The sequence below is a fragment of the Nipponia nippon genome, unplaced genomic scaffold (genome assembly GCF_047370975.1).
Source record: "Nipponia nippon isolate SJK-2023a ecotype South Korea unplaced genomic scaffold, ASM4737097v1 scaffold_1, whole genome shotgun sequence".
Taxonomy (NCBI): domain Eukaryota; kingdom Metazoa; phylum Chordata; class Aves; order Pelecaniformes; family Threskiornithidae; genus Nipponia; species Nipponia nippon.
This window is the reverse complement of record NW_028262290.1, coordinates 142242574-142264965: the sequence shown is the minus strand read 5'-3', so window position 1 is coordinate 142264965 and position 22392 is coordinate 142242574. Positions and strand designations below refer to the sequence as shown.

General features: G+C 38.9%; 1 protein-coding gene across 6 annotated transcripts in view; it reads left to right on the top strand.

Annotated features, from left to right (window-relative positions):
- CDK14 (cyclin dependent kinase 14) overlaps nucleotides 1-22392 on the top strand; it is a 344587-nt gene that overhangs the window by 251397 nt on the left and 70798 nt on the right. For all 6 annotated transcript variants that reach the window (XM_087775266.1, XM_087775259.1, XM_087775285.1 and 3 more), the window contains 2 exons: nucleotides 3473-3612; nucleotides 7424-7570. In XM_087775266.1, coding sequence (XP_087631392.1) covers nucleotides 3473-3612; nucleotides 7424-7539 — 256 coding nt within the window. In that variant the 3' untranslated portion in view covers nucleotides 7540-7570. The remainder of the gene's footprint in view (nucleotides 1-3472; nucleotides 3613-7423; nucleotides 7571-22392) is intronic.

Sequence of the window (22392 nt, the reverse complement as noted above, 5' to 3'; positions counted from 1 at the left end):
ACAAATTGTTAATGTTTTAAGGAGGAGATTTTAAAGAGACTATTGGCAAAAAAAAAAAAAGGAAAGAAACAAAACCAAATGTTCCGACGTTCCAGACCGCTGAGGTTATGCACTAAAGGGGTTTCTCCAAACAATTCTGATGTCGTAGATGTAATTTAAATACATGATCATACAGTGCATTTTTCATAAGTGGAAGAATAGCTTGTCCTTAAACAAAGCAGCAAAATTAGTCATGCATTCCAGTAAGGCATCGGTTTTAAGACTGACAACCTTAGGAGCCCACATACAAATGCCTTTTGGAGTGTCCACTGATTTCCAGAAGTGACCTTCGCAGAAGACATGGGTTTTGGAGAAGAATTTTTTCATTGCTGTGCAAAGCTCCGTAAACAAAGCTAGAACTTTGATGTAGAACTTTAAAGATAAAGCTGAGCCTAGCTAAAAGTGATGATTTGATCCGTGAGTTACTTGGATGATCTTCTTCGGCCTGTATTACACAGGAGGTGAGACTTGATCGTTATGGTCCCTTCTGAGTTTAAAATCTATAAATGCTTGGGAACATAATACTAATAATGTAGCAACTGGAATCTTCAAAGCACTGTAGAAACAACTAACTCACACCCCCCTGCCCAGCACTACTCGGAGTATTATCAGGGAAGGTAAATGGAAAAATTATAGCAGATTGAACTAATTTTGCAGACTGTGCAATTAATTTAGTCTTTTTTCTCTATATTAATTGTTAAACTGTAAAACTTTTGTTTTACATTGTTCTAATTTTGTTCTAATTTTGACCGATTTATTCACAATTATTTCATTAGTTGTTGTGATTATGTTGCAGCCGTAGATATTTTTGTTGAGTTTATATTGTATTAATGTATAATATAATCTGCTGGTTATTTGATAATTATCTTTGGCTTATTGATTGATCTCGGTAAACAGGTATCTTTTTTGTTTCTAAACTGGGAAGGTGACTTTGGCTTCCTAAACTGTTCCTACTCAAAATATTTATATTAGCCTGATTTTCTTGCTAAAAAAAATCTTAGCAGTATGCCATGTTTGTTGGTGACCATTAACACAGTCAAAATGTTGGCACTTCTCTGTTCAAGAGCACCGAGGATGTCATCATCCATAATTCCACCTGCAATTCAGAATTAATTAAAGTTTGAATGTTCTTTTCTTCTGCTTTGCCTTACTTAATTAGCATCTTCACTATACCTATGGATCAGCAAAGGAATGGTACAGTTCTTATATTAGAGGGTAATATTTCACCGCTTATTTAAGTGACCTCATTTTTCTGACTTAACAGTAGCTTTCATTCAAGACAGAGCAAGTTTACTATGGCTCCTAAAAAGGATGCAGCTACCCCTGTGGGGAAAAAAATATGTTGGTGAAATGATTTGCCAGGACCACTGAACAAATAATTGGTGCAGGTGGGATCAGGACACAAGATAGGCCTCACAGACTCAATATAATCACTGGTCCATGGGAATTTTGGATGTGTAGAAGAATTAATACCAATTCTCCCTTAATAGTTACCCCTCGTTTTCCTTTCTTTTTTAAGAATAGTATTTTCTCCTGGTATTTTGCTGTGTTCTGTAATGAAGTTTCCTGTAATTTTCAAAAAAGTTGAATGAAAGAATTTCTACAATCTGGTAGTCTAAGGAATCTGGAATTAATCCAGTTGTAGAATCTAATTTATAGGCAATGACTGTTTCATTCAAGATGCCTTTATTTGTCATGAACTGAAAATGAAAACAGAAAACTTATGCCCATCAGGAATACTAGAGTTTAGCATCTGTTTAACCTAGAATAACAATTCCAAATCCTAATCCTGGGAATGCTGTAAGATTATAGCTGATGAGAAATAATGTCCTGAAGTGCTCAGCACTTCTGGGCAATTCAGCCCTGGGTAATTTCTGGACAAATATTCTGCCTGTTCTCAAGAAGAGATCAGATAGGCACAGTATTCAAAAATTCCTATCTAGCATACAGTTGCTAGAAATTAAAAATACACCCAGTGGCATATTTTTTTGAATCATTACAAATATCAGCATATCATACATATGCCAGCACATAATTTATCAAAGATGCTTTGGACTTCTAAATTTTTTTTTCCACATTGAGTGTAGTATGGGCATGGACAAAAAGTTGTATCTGTGACATTTGTGACTTACTTAAAGTTTTCACTGTAATAACATTTTTTTTCATTTAGTGTTTTCAGTGTTATCTGTTCTGTGTTGCAGAGATAGTTTTCACCTGTGCATACACTAATCCTTATAAATTATGCAATGTCAGCACAATATTAAGTATGTGAAAATAAAAGAGTAACTCTATTTAATCCATCTTCCTTGAATGGCTTACCAGAAAGTCAGCTTGAGCTGAACAAAAATGAACATTTGCATGAAACATGCTGTAGGATTATTGATTGTAGAGGATAACACCATCTTTTTCAAATACTGCGGTATTTTGGACCACAGTCTACTCTATCTGTTTTGGGAAACCAGTGCACTGAAAAAGAGGAGACTTCTACACTTTTTACATGCATTTTTACCTGACAAGAGATCTTTACTGAGCAAAGGCATGGTTGAATTTACAAAGTTACCTCCTAATAATAGCAACACAATGTCGACAAGATTCAGCACCCCTTTTCTGACTGCATACTACAATAAGTTCGGTGACTTTGGAAATTTAGGAGGCAGCTGTAGGTTACTAGACCCAAACAACATCTCGCTGATTACCATTTTACTCTTTCCCCTCCAAATCTGTTATTTTTAGTTTGTATTTTCTTATAATATTCTGAAGCATATAGCTCCCAGTAAAACAATGAGTTTTCTCAGACTTCCCTAGGTAGCACAGAAAAGATAATTCACTTACAATTTAATGTTTGCATTGCATTAACACCTAATGAAGGTGTCAGCCCCCTGCCGTGTGAATATATGAAAAAATAAGAAGTCAGTACTTCCCGAAAGACAAATGTCTTTATGAAACATAATGCATATGTTGCATCTTAAGTGTCATTGGATTTTAAAATTTGATACTTCACAAAGTTGTATGAATACTGCTGTTATTTTAAGCCTGGATTTCATGGGTTTAGATAGTAATAACCATTTGTTTCCAGCACTGTAAATTTTCAGTCTGTCAGTATGCTCAATAAAATGTAAATGGAAGAAGCAAAACAGTTGCTTTCAGGATGCTGTCGCTCATGATCCTTTAGCATACTAGGCAGGATATATATGATACGGTATATTATATGCTCTATATTTGTAAAATTTGTATGAATTTTGAGCTATCAATCCAGAAATAATTCATTGACTCCCTAACCTGAGGAATATCTTTCCTGGTAGTGCTCCCAAACAGGCTTTGTCTTTTTCCTGGCTAGCAAGATTTGGTGTTTCAACTGTGCTGACTGCAGATGGAATTAGTAAACAGAAAAATGAGATTGTTTTTCAGAAAAACCTTCTTGTTTGTGTTTCAGGCTGAGCTGTGTGAATCATGCAGAAGATCTAGCCTCCAAACTACTCCAGTGTTTCCCAAAGAACAGATTGTCAGCACAGGCAGCCCTGAGCCACGAGTATTTCAGTGATCTGCCCCCACGGCTATGGGAGTTAACTGATAGTGAGTATAACCACCTCCGAATCGATTAAAAACAAAGACGCTACTTCATACAGATGCATGTGTGTATGCTAACCCTGACATGCAGACAGCTTCATGGACATACACACCACGCACAAAATACGTGAATGCAATTGTGTAGCTTGAAATGACATAGTTAGCTTGACACAGGAAAAAAATGGATTCTTTTTTTTTTTTTTGCTATCTCTTCTCTGCAGTCTGCAGCCAGCTATCTTTGTATTTGATTATGTGTGCAGCCAAGAGAATTATCTGAATTGTCATAAAGCAAAAGGAAAAATACAATTTACATATTTAGTGCTTTTCACTTTATAACATACAGTACTTCTTAACTAGCTGCAGCATACAGGATAAAAATCCAGCTGTGCTTGATTCACAGAATCTATATCTGTTATAACAGTAACCTTTAAGAAAGGACTCGGCATTTGGAAGTCTGAGAAACACAAAGCAGACAATCAGTTAATTTGCTGAATTAGACTATGTAAGAAGAGGATGGCAGATGATATTATTAACTAAGAATGCTTTCAGTATTTACAAACATCTTTTCATTTCTTTTATTAAACAAAATGCATTCCACTTGACTTGGCAAAAATGTTCCTATCATCATGTATGCTGTCAATTATCTCTTTAATAATTGTAAATCATTTATATCATACGTGTCCATATCTTTTTCAGGTGTTAAAAGCACGCTACTGTTTATTCCAGGGCACAATATTATCGTGCATGATATTTTTGATTCAGAGAAGGTTCTGTTATTAAAAATAGATTTCATAGGGGAATAACAATCAGCATTTTGCTTTAACTCAATGTGAAGAAAAGCATGCTTGCATTAGAACAATGTATGTTATATTCTGCTTTCAAGCATACATCCATTAGCAAAAGATCCAAATCCAGTACTCTGAGGCAAAAAGTTCAGAGGTGCACCAACGGCACGTGTGTGTGTAACTATGGCTGATTTAAAAGTTTGCTTGTAAAAACTGAGCTCCCTTTCTGAATATTAATCCACAATAGATTCTGTTTACATCAGTGTCAGTATGAAAACTTTTGTCTTCCAAAAGTTTATCTTTTCCATCCTTGACAGCGGTAGTAATCACATCTTGAGCTGGTTCTGCAGTCTGGCTGTCCAAGTACCTTACTCCCAACTTTGCTCTGAAGAGCATTCTCCCATTTGTAGAATGTGAACATTAAAATCAAACTAGCACCACTAATTTTTGTCCATCACCGGCTCTGTCACAGACTGTGTCCTTGCTGTGCAAAAAGATTCCCAGTTTCCTCCTCTGCCGTACTAACCCACCACTCAGTTTGCTGACTGTGGTACTTTATAAGCTGAAAATTCAAAGGATGCAGTGTAAATTAAGGCTGCTGTTGAAAGTCTGTCTTTACTGAAACTGATGCAAAGAGATTCATTTCTTCAGGACTAATGAAATATCAAGAATGTGAGTTCATTTATCCTTTTTCCACTAAATGGAAAACAAAAATCACTCTGCAGTGGTGACATCTCAATCCTTCTGACTGTGTGATTTAGTCTAGCCAGGATTTTGAATTCTGAATTCTGCAGTAGTACTTTTCTGTTAATATGGACTTATTACCCACTTGCCACTTAGTTTATCAGTCAGTGGTTAAATCCAGTTCTATCAGTGAAGTAAATGCCTACACATTATCACTCTGCAGCAGGCTGCCAACAGAGACAGTCTTGTCCTAGTCATTAACAAGCACAATGTATGCAGAACACCAGAGGGGAATTAAAACCACAAAAAATACCTCAGGGTGGTATTTTTAATATGAGAATTTAATTTGTAATTTCACAGATTAAGAATTTTGGCTGCATTAATCCTTTTATCAGCTCACAGCAGGTTATTTGCAGAAGCATAACCATAAGGCGATATTCATTGGCAGAAACACGTCTTTGCATAACGTTAAACATCAGGAGCAGTGAAACCTTTTGAAGGGGGGAGAATAAAGATGAAAAATCATTATATTTTAAAGCAAGGTTCTTCTAAATGCCTCCAGTAAAATTTTGAGTTACAGAAAGACTATTTCTGTGTTTAGTAGATAATCATTATGAAGCATAAATCCAGATGCAAGAAAGGACAATCCCAGTATCAAATACTACAATCATTTCTATTTAGTATGACTTGGCTATACTTGTAAACATATTTGCAAAACAAAGAAGTCATATACTTGGGAGAGCTGGGAAAATGTTTACTGTGTAGTGAAATTACCAGGTTTTGTGATTCTAGTTCTCTGGGTTAGTATTTTACATTGGGAAGGACTTGCTATTGATAGTTAATTAAAGGCAGGTATAAATACATTGAGACATTATGCACAACAGAAGTGTGTGTACACACAAAATCTACTGCCTCCTAATCAAGCCACCACTGCGATTTTACAAATCTCTGATGTATTCATCATGGAATATGTTTTGTCCAATTTACTCCTAGTGTTGAATTGCAAATTTGAGGATTTAGCACTAAAAACCAAGGAAAGACTCTCAGGTGAGGAAGAAGAAAGAGAGGGAAAAAAAATCAGTCAAATGATTTTCTATCAGAAAATATTGTTTCTTTGGAATCACAGTATTTCACAAAAGTATGGTGACTCTGCCTACATTGAAAAAGTCAAAAAGAAATGTTTCACTTTCTCTTCTTGTTTTGACTTTAGTACTATGAATTTATATTCTATGTAGTATTTTACAGGATAGGATTTTTCCATTGGGGAAAAAAAAAATCAGTCCTCCCCCTTTTCTGCTTTCTTATATGAGAGCTCATATTGATTTATTTGCATAGAATGTATGCCATTCATAGTGTATGTTACCAAGGACAGCAGAATATCAAATGCAAGTTGAGATGTCAAAAATACAGTGGGAAGATCTTGGGCATAAAACAACAGCTAGGTCTTTTAAATGCACAAAAATGAAAGAGTAGCTCCAAAAACTTACAGCTATGCTTGTTGTTAGAGGAAAAAACAAAGAAAACTGTTCCGGCCCTGATCAGTTCTTTAAACAGACAGTCTATTAACAGTTTCTCATGCAATCATTCAGTGGCAGCTCTCCGAGGATATTTTTATATGGACATTTTTTCTTAGAAGGTATTAAAAGTCAGTGATTTTTCCCCACCAGCTTGAGGCATCTTAAGTAAAAATGAGTTTCAGATCAACAATGTGTAAGTCCTTAACCATTTTCAGTTTGATTCCTCTGATTCATATCATGAGGTCTACTAATAATTAGTTGCCTGGTGTTATGTGGAAATCTTCAAGGTTTTTCTAGCTCATGCAGAAGGGGGTTACTTTATATAAAAGCTTTTTGAGTTGTTGGGATATTTTTAACAAGCCTAGTTGTCTTTAATAGTTAAAAAAATGAAGTAAAGCAAAATATCTGAGTTCTACTGGCATCAGGATTTTGACAATGTAATACATGATGTCAAATTATTGAACAACCTTGCTGCATTTTTTCACATTCTTATTTATTTCTAAATGCTATCAGAGAGGAAATTTTAAAATGGAAAATATGAATTATGTAGCAGTGTAAGGACAAACAAACAAACACACACACACCCTGGAAACAGTTTTTTTAGATCAAATGCGACTGAGAATATTTGCATCATACATCTTCCATCATCATGCATGCAGGTTCTTTCCAGTTGGAATTTTTACAGTGCTTACTTGCATAAATAGGTGGTATACGTAAAAGATGTATGTATTTACTCAGTGTTGTGTTTGCCATATATATTAATTAATTATTTTTAAATTCCTACTTTTGCGGAAAAAATCAAAGTTTCTGAACTGACACTCTTTTTTTCAGTGTCTTCTATTTTTACTGTACCGAATGTAAGATTACAGCCAGAGAGTGGAGAAAGCATGAGAGTCTTTGGAAAAAACAATAGTTATGGCAAAGGTGTATCAAACAGCAAACATTGAAGAGTACCTATATTCACAACTGAAAATGCAGGTAAGACATGATTATTGGAAGGTATATCTTTGAAAATACTCTTTACTTTAGTTCTCTTTAGAGAAAAAAAAATACAAATTTCAACTGCACATTTCTTAAATTGCTCATGTTCAGGCAGATAATCTGTTTTTGCAGTATAGGTGGTCAATATGATGAGTGTGAGTTCGTGGCCTTGTGGGCAGGATCAGTGTCAATGACAGGTTGACAACATTGCAGAAGTTGGTGCCAGCAGATAAAGCACTAGGTTGCCTTTAATTTGGGCTGATATTTTTTTCCCCTGGTAAGATATGGAGAAATAAAATATCTCTTGCCAGTTCTGTTGTTAAACTTTGGGGCAAGGACAAAAAATGATTCATTTAGTAGGTTTGGTAGCTTTAATAGGAGAAGGATATTCTTGATGGAGGCAGAGCTGCTGTCATGTTAATTAATTTGATCTATATCACTAGATCTACTAGAACTGGTTTTATTCTTGGATAGCTTTCATTCAATACCCCATCTTTTTAACCCTAGTTATTCAACAGTGAAATAGTGTGTAATATGACTTCAGATATTCTAAGAGTATAATAGAACCTGGGAAGGGCAGGTGAGTAGTGAGGCTACTTAGTAACTTAAAATAAGGGAATGGTGGTTGTTACATCATAGAATCATAGAATGGTTTGGGTTGGAAGGGACCTTAAAGATCATCTAGTTCCACACCCCCTGCCATGGGCAGGGACACCTTCCACTAGACCAGGTTGCTCAAAGCCTCATCCAACCTGGCCTTGAACACCTCCAGGGATGGGGCATCCGCAGCTTCCCTGGGCAACCTGTTTGGGTGCCTCACCACCCTCATAGTAAAGAATTTCTTCCTTATATTTAATCTAAATCTACCCTCTTTCAGTTTAAAGCCATTACCCCTTGTCCTTTCACTACATGCCCTTGTAAAAAGTCCTTCTACAGCTTTCTTGTAGGCCCTCTTCAGCTACTGGAAGGCTGCTATAAGGTCTCCCTGGAGCCTTCTCTTCTCCAGGGCGAACAACCCTGACTCTCTCAGCCTGTCTTCATAGGAGAGGTGCTCCAACCCTCTGATCATCTTTGTGGGCCTCCTCTGGACTCGCTCCAACAGGTCCGTGTCCTTATGCTGGAGGCCCCAGAAGCTGAACACAGGACTCCAGGTGGGGTCTCATGAGAGCAGGGTAGGCGTGGAGAATCACCTCCCTCAACCTGCTGGTCACATCTCTTTTGATGCAGCCCAGGATACAGTTGGCCTTCTGGGCTGCAAGTACACATTGCCGGGTAGTGTTGAACTTCTCATCAAACAACACCCCCAAGTCCTTCTCCTCAGGGCTGCTCTCAATCTATTCTCTGCCCAGCCTGTATTTGTGCTTGGGATTGCCCCAACCCATGTGCAGGACCGTGCACTTGGCTTTGTTGAACATCATGAGGTTCTAGCCTGTCAGGGTCCCTCTGGATGGCATCCCTTCCCTCCAGTGTCTCGACTGCACCACGCAGCATCGGCGAACTTGCTGAGGGTGCACTCAATCCCACTGTCCATGTCACTGACAAAGATGTTAAACAGCACCAGTCCCAATACTGACCCCTGAGGAATGCCACTTGTCACTGGTCTCCACTTGGACATCAAGCCGTTGACCCCAATTCTTTGAGTGCGACCACCCAGCCAATTCCTTATCCACCAAGCGATCCATCCATCAAATCCATGTCTCTCCAATTTAGAGGCAAGGATGTCATTCAGGACAGTGTCAAATGCTGTGCACAAGTCCAGGTAGATGACATCAGTTACTTTTCCCTTATCCACCAGTGCTGTAACCCCATCATAGAAGGCCACCAAATCTGTCAGGCATGATTTGCCCTTAGTGAAGCCATGTTGGCTGTCACCAGTCACCTCCTTATTTTCCATGTGCCTTAGCATAGTTTCCAGGAGGATCTGCTCCATGATCTTGCTGGGCACAGAGGTGAGACTGACTGGCCTGTAGTTCCCCGGTTTTCTTTTTTTGCCTTCTTAAAAATGGAGGTTATGTTTCCCCTTTTCCAGTCAGTGGGAACTTCATCAAACTGCCACGATGTCTCAAATATGATGGATAGTGGCTTAGCAATTTCATCTGTCAGTTTCCTCAGGACCCATGGATGCATCTCATCAGGTCCCATGGACTTGTGCACCTTCAGGCTCCTTAGATGGTCTCGAACCTGATCTGCTACAGTGGGCGGTTCATTCTCCCAGTCCCTGCCTTTGCCTTTTGTGACTTGGGTGGTGTGGCTTGAGCACTTGCCGGTGAAGACTGAGGCAAAAGAGTCATTGAGTACCTCAGCCTTCTCCATATCCCAGGTAACCAGGTCTCCTGTTACCCTCCAGAGAGGGCCCACATTTCCCTAGTCTTCTTTTTATCACCAAAGTACCTATAGAAGCTTTTCTTGTTGCCCTTGACATCCCTGGCCAGATTTAATTCTATCAGGGCTTTAGCTTTCCTAACCTGATCCCTGGCTGCTCAGACAATTTCTCTGTATTCCTCCCAGGCTACCTGTCCTTGTTCCCACCCTCTGTAGGCTTCCTTTTTGTGTTTGAGTTTGTGCAAGAGCTCCTTGTTCATCCATGCAAGCCTCCTGGCATTTTTGCCCGACTTCCTCTTTGTTAGGATGCATCGCTCCTGAGCTTGAAAGAGGTGATCCTTGAATATTAACCAGCTTTCTTGGGGCCCTCTTCCCTCCAGGGCTTTATCCCATGGTACTCTACCAATCAGATCCCTGAAGAGGCCAAAGCCTGCTCTCCTGATGTGCAGGGTAGTGAGCTTGCTGTGTGCCCTCCTCAGTGCCCTAAGGATCTTGAACTCCACCATTTCATGGTCACTGCAGCCAAAGCTGCCCTTGAGCTTCACATTCCCCACCAGCCTCTCCTTGTTGGTGAGAACAAAGTCCAGCATAGCACCTCTCCTCGTTGGCTCCTCTATCACTTGGAGAAGGAAGTTACCATCAACATATTCGAGGAACCTCCCAGAATGCTTATGCCATGCTGTGTTGTCTCTCCAACAGATATCAGGGTAGTTGGAGGTCCGTGAGGAGCAGGGCTTGTGAATGTGAGGCTGCTCCTATATCATGGCATTAACTCTCTTCTGCCTGTATGCATCACCCAGCGTTTGTTCAGTGGGATTTAACACTTCACAGACTCTTCCAGGTTAGCAGTATTCCCTTACATAACTGCTTTGCTTATTATGCTTCTCTAAGTAGTTTCATACTCACAGTGTTTCACAAAATAACCAAAGTGCAGATTTGTTTCATTCAAAAACCTAGACCTGCTTTTTTTTTTTTTAAGTCCCAATTGCTTTTGCAAGTTGAGTCCCTTATAACAGCTTGTTATGGAAGTTCTAGGAGCTGAGATAAATGCACATGCTGCTCATGTACCTATTCAAAGGTATAGTCTCATATAAATGTAGTTGATATTCTTATTAACTCTATCTTTAGCTGAGTCTGCTTGTTACAGTATCAGATATAACTTTCTTTAATGAATTATATTCAGCTTTACCATTGTATGTTTATGTGCAATTTTTTTTAACCCTGTAATGTTACGGAGATTGCTGCTGACAGGCAGCAACTCCTGAAAAACTGAAATGAATAGGTTTCAGTCTTGACAGCTTGCCCCAATTTTTTCACATGCTCTTTGCCAGCAAACCATTTAAGATTTTCTAATGTCAGAAATGAGGCTACCTCAGAGCAGTCTGTTTACGTCTTTATTGACAAGCTAATCCCTACTTTTTCCTGGGGCTGTGTCCCTGCAGACATCTCTTCAACCTTGTCTGTTCTAACGAGACATATCATCCATCTAAAGTAAATTTAGAGTGTGCCCATCTGTGCTGAAGACCTTTTGTGTGGAAGCTTATGTACAGAATCTCATTTCTCATGTACAGAATCTCCTTTCTGTTGCTTCCAAACAAATGTAATTTTTCATTTATACAATATACAATAGAAAGTTTGTATTTGCAAACAAACATGTAAAATAGCACATAAGAGAACTGTTTGATCATTCTTACTGAATATCTATTTAAGCAGATACAGATGACTTTTTAAAATTTTCTATGTAAGCAAAAAGAGAGAGCCATATGTACCTTTCACGTACATTGCTGTACTGCTGTGGCTACTCAACCACAGCTTTAAAAAAGAATAACGTCTTTCATTGTATAAGATCTGGAGGCACTTAACAAATGTTAAGTTGTGACATATATACATTATTGATTACAGTTTTCCATTGTGGCTTGGGACTTTGTTGTGTTAGGTGCCTACAGTGCAATAAAAGATCAGTTCCTGGTTGTAGTATTTGACTTGTGACATAAGATGGGGAGCAGCAGATAATACTGGAAGAGTATTAGTGCCAAAAAGAAGTCCTTTTACTTGTACAATGTAGGAAGCTGGGGATTGATGAGATTAAACTAGAATAGCAGGGGAGGCAGAAGAAATGTGGCCATGGAACTTGGACCTGGGTGAGAAATTGTAGGATGGGTGGAAATCTTTAAAGAGATGAGACCACCAAGTAAGAGGAAATAAAAGTCAGTGTGGAGAGTGAAAGGAGTTGGGAAAAAAGACTGCCGTTTTGATAATGTGAAAAGGGGGTCTGGTGAAGGCTTAATCTGAATAGCAGGTGGCTGTGATTTTAAGCAGTAGAGCAGTGATTGGCAAGTAGGATGTTCAATCAGTAAAACTGAATGAGTTAGGAGCTGAGTCAGTTACTCTAACAGAAGACCAGAGTTGCAGTAAGCAGGATAGTAGCATTAAGGAAGGGGTATTTATGATGAGATATTCAGTTAAAGTCTCCATTCACAAGGCTCAGTGAAGCAAAAAAGATGCATGAAAAGCAAAAAGAAAGATGACAGTAGCTCTCCAGGGCCATGAAGTTAACAGGTAAGCAAGAGTTAGAGGGATGGAGGAAAACAGAATGAGCTGTTAAATTGTCAAAGAGAATGGTCAGATAACATCACAGCTAGAGGGGATAAAGGAAAATTAAAAGGTGCCAATATTGCCAGGAAATAGATCAGATTATGGAAAAACAAGAGGCAAACAAATACTTATAGCTTGTCTCCTGGACAAGGCAGGTACGTACGTGTTTTACCCATCTTCTTCAATTGACTTTATGCATATATGGAAGTGGTAGGGAAGTTAGGAAGCGCTGGAATTTTGAAGTAGTCCAGTATCCGTCAGGAAGCTGTGAAAGAGAAAAATTTGTAGATAGTTGCTCTGTAAATCCTCTGACATGTGTGTGGAGGGGAATGGTTCTATTTTTTCTATATTTTTATACATTTATACATTGTAAAGGAATTTATTAGAAGACACACACAAAAAACCCAAACAAGGAACCATCTTCAGCCACCTCCAGAACCTCAGTGGTGTTGAAGGAAATTCCAGTCTTACGTCTTCTCTCTGGTCCTTCCTTTCAAGTGTTCCTAATTTCCTTTTTTCGGGGTGGAATAGGAAATAAAATTGAGAGCGCCAACAAAGAAGCTGTGCCAAATCTTTCTGTGATAATTTAAGAAATTACCACCTCCTGCTGTTCTCTGCACATGCTTGCCAGATGTTACTGCCCTAATAGCACACCCACTGAATTAAATCCACCTTTCTTTAAGTTTTGGAAAGCAAAGAGACTGAGCTTTGCCCAGGAGTGGCTGAGACATGGGCAAACATCATCATCTGCCAACTTTGGAAGCAGCAATTTCTGGCAGATTGGTGAGGAAGATGAGCTAAAGGCAGTAACTTTGTAAATGGCTCTAACATCATTTGTTAGAGCTTGTCTGCTGCCCTTAGCAATAGCTGCAAGGAGCAGCTGAAGAAACTGGTGCATCCCTGAGAATTTCTACTGTCTTTGAAATATTGTAGTGCTTCAGCTGCCTGTCTGCAGCATAGCTGCTTACAGATCCAAAAAACTCCCTGAAATAGCAGTAACCTAGGATATGTTTCTGAAAACCTAGATAACCCCTGTCAGACCCAGACTACTAATAGGGTCTTTGTGGACTACACTGTGTCATTGTCATGGGCTCCAAGAGAGAGACAACACGTTATTTCAGTGCCCATGGGGAACGAGCTGACATTTGAAGTTATCAAGGTCAATTTTGAGACTGCTCCCTACTGGAGAAAATCAAGCAATATGTGGTAATGAGCTCCATTTTACACACAAGAATCTGTCATTAGTGAATTAGAGGAGGCCTTTTGGGGAGAAAGGAAAGAAATCTTTTGGCCATATCCAAGCATCTTTAAAGCTTTGTGACAAAGCAAAACACTTCTATTTTGTGCCTGATGGTTTTCGCTGGTATTTTTTTTCCCCATGGGCAGGAAGCACCTCTGTGGAAGCATTCCCCACTTCTACATACACTGTTAAGATATATTGTATATTGTATTCACCCATCTCTACAGATATTTTATTGAGGCATGAAAGGACCATAAGAAACTCCAGAGCTGCTTTTTCCTTTGGCCAGTGGAATACATGGCTAGAGCTTGTTCCTCTCTGGAGAAGGATGAGTCAAATTGTAATTGAAAAGACAAGGCATTACCTGATACCAGATAGCACGCGATGTTTTCTTGTGGTGATTTATAATCCCCAGTTCCCATTGGTGGACCAGAGACACGAGATGTGTTTCTGGCCTATTGTCTGCTTCCCGGAGCCGGCAGGGACAGCTTCATTCAGGATAGTAACACCATATGCTTTTAAAGTATTTAACCTGTATTACCATAATGAGATCCCCTGGCTTTCTAAATCTCTTTGACAATTCACTGGAGCAAAACAAAAAGTGGTCTTTATTTGTATTGCTTCACCACACACACATGCATCTGAGCAATCCTGAATTTCAATCACAGGATGCTGGATTCTTTCTTCTGTGTCCATTTAAGCCAGCAACTGACACCAGCCCAGCCAGTCGAAGGGACGATGGCATCATTTGGGTCAGCTCAGCTGTGTGAAACAGAATAAAGCTGAATAGGTGACAGTTACCACTATAATAGCAAAAAGTGCTAGCTTTACTGATTTGGTTACTTCTGACCAGGGATGTTCAGCAGCACAGAATCGTTACGTAAAATTACCTTTTTCTCTTTGCTAGCTAGAGATGTGACTGTTGCATCCCCATCCAAATTGTTTCATTTTTGTGTGTCATCTTCAGTTTTACGTTTACAAATCGTGTAAGAGTGCCTTTTCAGCACTGCTGTGTGGGAACATAATTTTTGCCTGCTTTACCCTAGTCGAGCCGCAGGGAAGCTATAGTCCAGCAGAGTACATGTCCAGCAGTCAGCACTGAAAAGTCATTCTTATTCACTACTCCCCTGCATTTAGTCTGTCCTGGGTATCCCAGCGTTGCTGAATCACCATGGAAAACCATACATATGCTTCTAAGTCTTCATCTCTCCAGCTTCAGGGGATAAAACTGTAGTAATTACAGTGGAAAAAGGTCTGCATAAAAGAGAAATTCTGGACTGAGTTACTGTATGTCAGCCAGATTTTGTCATTGTTGATTTAATCAAAAGCTGAAAGTAGCCAGTAGTGCTTTATAGATGTGAGATCTTGAAATTCGGTGCAAACCTGGCTTGGGAGAGAAAGGCAGAGTTATAAAAGCACAGCAGTTAACAGTTTCATTTTTAAAATGCACTTTTTTTTTTTCCAAATAGATTCAAATAGATGTGTGCAAACAGTCATTGTGCTGCTGCAGTTGAAAAGATGGAGGCCTAAGCGCTGAAGATGGGAGGTTTAAATTTCTCTTGCATCTTTTAGTGCCAGACAATGTCTATACATGAGTGTTGAGGGTCAGTTTAATTATTTAACTAATACTGGATTTGCATAAATTGGCTTTCATGAAAAGGCTAATAAGATGCAGTTGTGGTGGGCAGCTGAAAGCAATTTGGGTTTGAGTCCAGTAATGACAGTACTAAACAGAGTTGAAATTGTAACATTAATTTTGCAAAATGTTAAATTTGTATTAAGCTGTGAAAGATAACTGCAGGATCTAAGGTATTTTTTGGCTCTCTAATACTTTTAGTGCCGTTATTTTCGTATGTTAACAACATAATGGTTTTATGAGACTGTTCCAGCTGTGCTTTACTTAATATCGAAGAATAAGATCACTGCACTGATAGCATATGTCCTAAATTTAACACACAAGGGAGAAACTCCAGGCATTGGACTACATTCTCCTCTTGATATCTAAGAATTTATTTTCTTGTTCCTGTTAGTCTAAAATGAGAGTTATAGACTGAATTTTGCCCTCTATTCAGGCATAAAGAAAAGCTCACTCTGTTCAGTAGAGTCTGTGCAAAGGGTGAAATGGACTGAGCAAATAGCTGGCCAGTGCAAAGCTGTCTTCGTATAAACCCCCTGTCTCCTTTAAGCGACACGCGGTGACTGAGGATGGAGCAACCATCCCTGCGGAAGTCCATCAGGTCCCCCAGTATGCCAGAGTAAAGGGAACCTGCCACCTGATCAGGGAGTTGGTGGGACTTGAAAATATGTTCAATGGTGTTCCTGTGTCGGTACTGTAATAGCTCACCTTGTCTGTTGTCATGTGAAATGCACTCTCACTTAATTGCACTCAGTATAAGTAGTGGAATATGCTGAGAGCCTGTCTGATCTCTAGACTGAAACACCAGGACAGCATCTATGCCTGGAAATAAGTGGATGGAAATAAGTAAGCGTGAACAAGATTTCTAAAATCATGGACAGGATTCTGGGAGGAGAGGTAGTTTGGGAGTTTCTTTAGGGATGAAGGAAGAAGAAGAAAAGAAAGGAAGCAGGACAGAGAGAGGAGGACTTCACATTTATTATTACCTACTGTGCTCGGTAGGACAAGTGTTTCAAACCTCCATGGCTAGGAGAGATTGACATCTTCCTTGCAATTATTTACTCCATGTTATTCTGTGTGAAATTAGTGGCTACATACTTACTGGCATGATTTTTTTTTAAGTTGCAGTGTTTCATGGCCAAACCAGTTGCAAAGCTGGCAGAAGAAAAAGGAAGCATTACTACTATTACAGATGAACTTTTGTCAAGGGACAATGTCATATTTTCTTGTACCATTGCATAGTCTGGAGCCTATTTTCAGTTCATTTCTAATGCACGATAACTTGCCTTCAGCACTCTGAAGATTCATTTTCAAATAATTTTTAGTGTAGAGGGTTTTAATTTAACAGTCACTTATGCTGTAGGAAAGATGTTAGTGATATTTGCATGAACGCATGTGCTCAGTTGCAGCGTTGTTTATCTGTCTTTCCAGTTTGTTTGTTCTTAAATTTAGGAGACGGAAGGTGGAATCCTCTGTGCCGTAAGTGGATTGTATTGTATTATTAACATTAGGATAGCAAGCAATTCCCGCTAGACGGTCTTTGTGGTCCGTTGATGCTTTAAGAAGTGTCTAGGCATGAAAGGCTGTTTGGGTTGCAGTGGGCTGATAGTCTGGGATGACATTTGAATGCGGAGAGGACAATGTATAAATGACAATGACTGAGAGGGAGGCAAAAGCGGGTCTAAACTCTCTGTATTCTCCCATGGACAGTCACCTCTCCTTTAGGATTATTTCCTCACGTGACTCCTCAGTTAGGCTTTGTCTAAGAGGAAAAGTGGAACCACTGAAGGGGAGAAACTGAGGTTTCCAGACAAAGCAGAGGCTTCCAGTGCTGACACATGGCCCGTAACCCAGAGAGACAGCAAAGCTAATGAGAGGCATCGCCTCTCAGGCATCATTTGCAGCATTCAGAATTAACAGAACATTTTACTTTCAGCCAAATCATAAACAAGAAATGAATTTTAGTAATGCCATACACCAGAATTGTTTCCGTGGAGAGCAAGCTTTGTGTTGCTCCTTTGAGCCTGTAGTTTACATTGCCTGATCCTCTATGAAACAAAGAAACTAAACCAACCACTGCACAATTGTCTCTGAAGGCAACAGCCATTAAAGTAAATGTATACTGAATACTCCTAGTTGTGGGGAGATTCTTGCTTAAAAATGCAGCAGTAGTTTACAACTCAGTTAATAAAAATACATTAATTTATTCTGCCCCATAAGCCGGGGAGAGTGTGGATGGGTTTCCTACATGCTCCTATTGTTAAATTGCTATGAAAAGTCTGAGGAGGAAAACCCCAAAAATTCAGGAAAAAATACTAAATTCTCCAATAAAAATATATAATATAGAAGAATAACATTGAAACAGTATCTTCAGATATTTTAAGAAGTGGAAACAGAATTGGGTATTTCCATAATTTTGTGGTCGTCTTATAAATTATTAATGTTGTTTTGGAGCATATATGTATTTTGAATTAGTAATTATGGGTGATCATTCTCTGCCATTAGTACCTAGCTATTAATTCTGTACAGCTATTTCTGTAACCATCTTTTGACATTAATACAAGGACTGATTGCTCATTATATTTTCTGGCATGTATATTGTACCAATACAGTCACAGCATGTAATATCATGGTACAAGCCTTTTTATTTAAGTTTTCTCCTTGAAATTTTTTTTGTACAATTGCTTTTAATACCTTTCTTGTTCAGTAGGTGCATTGCATGTGTATTAAAATCTAGTTAGCTTACAATCGACCTGCTAAGTTTCATTAAGAACAAAACTAGTTATCTGAAGGCAAAGAAAATCTACACAATTAAGTCTGTCCTTGTGTGCTTGAAAGATTCAGCAGTAAGTAATCTGTCACATCATAAAACGAACAAAATCAAAACAACTGAGTCATTATCGTGACTCTGCTTGGTTTCAGCCCACAGAGTCACATCTAGACTATGTAGATACTGTATTTATTGTTTTATGTAACGGTGTGCAGACACTTGTAAATACAGAGGTGTAAATGTTGCCAGCATTTAAATTAGGTTAAAACTGCTATTTATGGCTTGCATCAACAACAAAAAAATATTCATAATCATCCCTAGGTGAAGACATTCATTTAATGAGCTTACAGCTCCTAATTAATTCTGTAAAGAACGCCATTTGGCAGAGCAGAATTATGAGGTTTGCATATTGATGGTGGCAGGGAAAAATATATCTGTTTTCTATTTATATGGTAAAATTAACTTGTGTTCTTCAGAAAATGGCACATCTCGGAGGTATTGCTCTCAAAATGATCTCAGGGTGGAAAGAAATCCATAATTACAGCACCAGGCATTCAGTTCTGTCCTAATTTTCCCACCAGTTTTTCAATGTTTCAGCTGCCTCAGAGACTTAAAGTACTCTCATTAGGTAGCTGCAGAAGCTGCCTGCTTGCCTACTCCGTCACTCTCTCGCTAGCTTTCCCTCTCGCTCCCCCTCTCTTGCTCTCCCTTTTTTTTCCCCCTCCTGCCTTGGGAGTGACTGTGAAGATCATTTGCTGGCATGATTGGCAGGTCAGAGGATTCGATCAGATGAGTTCCTCTTAGTGCAGGTCAAAAAGGCTAGTTAGCAGGAGCTGTCGAAAAATGCCAGCAGCATTCGAAATGGGAAATGTCATGACTTCGAGGCAGGGGGTGCCACCTGGAACAGAAAGCCCCCAGCTCATTAGCAAGTTACAGGATGCAAGCTTAACTGGAGGGAGCAGAGGAGGAAAGATAATACCCAATAGGGAAAATTATCGTGAAGTGGAATTGATTTCATGTATAATTTGTTTATCACTAGAGGGGACAAATGCTGTCCTCCTGACATGTGCGGAGGAGTGTGGACTATGAATGAAGCAACTTAGCATAATCTCCAGGTTGAGCTCTGGATTTAAAGAATGCCAACTTCTTTCTTCCCAACTGTGGAAATGATCAGGTCATGTTGTATTAATTAAACCTGACATACTCTCAAATGGTTTATCTGGGCAATTTTAGCAATTTAACAGAATGTGGTAGATATGAGCTGCATTCATTATTAACACGGGGCAGTGTTTTGTTTTCTGGATGCAATGGGGTTGGGGTTTTTTTGCAAGCTGCTGTTGTAAAAAGACATGTTTCTGTTGCAAGTTGAATTATAACAGAGCTCTTTTTTAATGCTTAGTCAGACTGCATAAAATCAGAATGCAATTTCAATTGCATGATATAATTTCATTTCCAGGAAAAACTACATACCCTTAGAAAGTACGGATTTAAAAATAAATAAAGCGTTTAGGTTTAGTATATAAAATTTAATCTGAAATGAAGACTACAGGGTCTGCTGCCTGTCATGGACTCATATAAAATATCAGCATTACAAAATGCTTAGTCTTCTCTGAGACATTCTGTAGTGGCAAAATTGCAGGCAAACTCTTCATCCCAGGCAGTTTAGCTAGCCCCAGGCTATTAATGTTGCTAACCATTCATTTGCTTCGCTGGTCTGTATTTTCATATAAAAGGCATGTTGCATATCAGTAGAAATGAACTGCATAGATTTTTTCCCCCGTAGTTTTTTTTTTAGAAATGTTAAGAAAATAAGATGGGATCATGGTACCTTCCAGAGTCTTTTATTGTGGTACCTTTGTGAGGCTTTGAGTCTAGCTCTGCTCCTCCTGAAGACAATGGGAGAATGCCATAGACTTCAATGGGAGTAGGGCTGGCTCCCTTATCAAAACTAACATAGCCACAATAATACCATCTCAGGCCGAGTAAATGAGATTTAAAGGCTGCAAGCTGTTCCTGAAGAACTATTTTGCAAACCGTATCTCTTCTTGTTAAGGAATTTTGTCTTTTATATATTAAACATGGACTTCTCTCAGAAGTTTGCAGCTCATGCTTAAGCAGTCTCTTGGTTGAACACTGAGGAATGTTTGCTTAGTGTTCAGATCCTTGATGATTTTTTTTCAGCTTTCATTTTCTTCCATCCATCAAAGTTTTAAAGTTGGTAATGGAGTAGCCAGGGTTTGCTTTATTGAGTAACCACAGGCTGTTGAATTTCCCTTTCTCCACCTAATGTGAATCAGAATCAGATTTTTTAAAAGGACTTTCTTAATCAAAATATTTGTACAGAGACTTACAGATGAGTGTTTTCTGTTTTGTATTTCATATAAAAAGCTCGGCATTAACAGTCTGCTAGTTTGCCCCAAAAGAAGAGGTTCTAAAGCACTGTAAACACAGTCATTCTTTACCTTTCAGATAACTTTTTAGTGCAAAGTTCTTTCAGATAGGCACTGTGAATATTGGCTGCCATAGTCTGTGCTAATGAATGCACAGGCTTAGTCTTTTGCAAAGTTCAATAAAGACAGCAGAATATCAGAATAAAAATATCCTCTATGCAGCTCCCATGGGAGAATTTTTCCCACCTTGGGTAGCTCTCCAGATGCCCAACTACTATTTAAGTAAAAAATAGGAAAAGAGTTTGAAAAGTTCAGAAGGTATTCATTACTCAATGTCTACTCTGGTGCTTTGTTTGGGGAAGTGATATACATTTAAATTATTTGAATGGAGTTTGAAAATTAGACTTCTATTGGGAAAAGAGAGCAAGCTGTCTGGGAAGTCTCCAAGTCCGTTAACTCAATAGAGTAAAGACAAGGATCAGTAAGCACTGGACAGACCTGCTAGACTTTAACCCTGAGATATATTTGAGGGACCTGTGGTGGCTATAGTGTCCATCCCCATCTGGCAGCAGCTGCTTGGACACGAGCAGAAGGATGTTTTGGCTAGGAAGTCAGGCAAGTGAAGATAAGCTCTTTCCTAGGACTGTGTGTGACACCGGTTAGTGACCTGTGCGTGTCACCGGTTAGTGACCTGTGCGTGTCCTAGGTTCATGACCAAAGAAGTTATTACTCAGAATTAGAAAAAAATAGTTAAACAGCTAATATTTTCTGCATATCTACATTTTCTGGCAAGTAAAAGAAGTGTAGCCTGAAACAGAAGAAAGAATTTAACCATTACTCCTCGTTTCTTTTTTTTAACCAGACAACTTCTGGTTTTTCAAAACTGACTCAGTGTTTTCTTAGCTTCTAGGAACTTCGTAATGCAAATGTAGTAGCCAGGAAGGAATTAGTAAATGCCTTACTGTCCCTCAGACTTATTATTCTTGCAGTTGTTTGTCATTCACTCAGATCCTGACTTTCCTATCCTAAATTAATCCCATTTTGTTCCTTGACTCTCTAGGGAAGATCAGGCAGGAGCAGTGAGTGGAAGAATCACATATTCATCATCTGATTTGTACATTTTTTCTTTTCTCCCCCAAATTTCTGACGAATCACTGGAAGTTGCTAGTGTGCATTCTGCAAAGTTACCTATCTTTGTGAGTCACTTTTCAGCCAGGAAGAAGCTCTAACATGTGGTCCATAATCCATGTCAATGACTCCTTTTATCATTACTTGCATGTAAAAACACTTGCTGTATGAATTGCCTATGTGTTTTGGGGGGGTTTTGGGGGGTGGATGTGTAGACAGTGCTGGAAAAATCCAGTGAGACCTGAGGTCATCTAAACAACTCCACGTAACATGAGCAGCTGTTGATGAAATGTAGTTCAATCAGCAACATTTCAGCTTTTGTTTTATGTATTACATTTCAAATTAAATAGGGCAGTATAAACCACTCCATAAGTTGAAGCTAGGATTGGGCCATGTCATTTTTTTAGTGTGTCTGTAGTCCTTGACTTTGATATCACTCACTTTTTAATCTTTTTTTCCATCTGTGTTGTTAACCGTGGGCTGCAGTAAACAGATCTCTCTCCCCCAAAATCCTTTTCTAAGACTTTGCCTCACCACTTTTTTTTCTTTCTTTTTTTTTTTTTTTACTAAGTCCTACCCCTACGTTAAATATCCCACAAGCTATTTACATATATTACTAAATCTTTAAGGAGGTATGTTTAGATAGATTGAGGCACATGGAAGATTTCTTGACCTGACCCTGTCAAAATCCTTGACCAGGAACTTTATGCATAAGTCTTGATTTTGATTTTCTTAGCA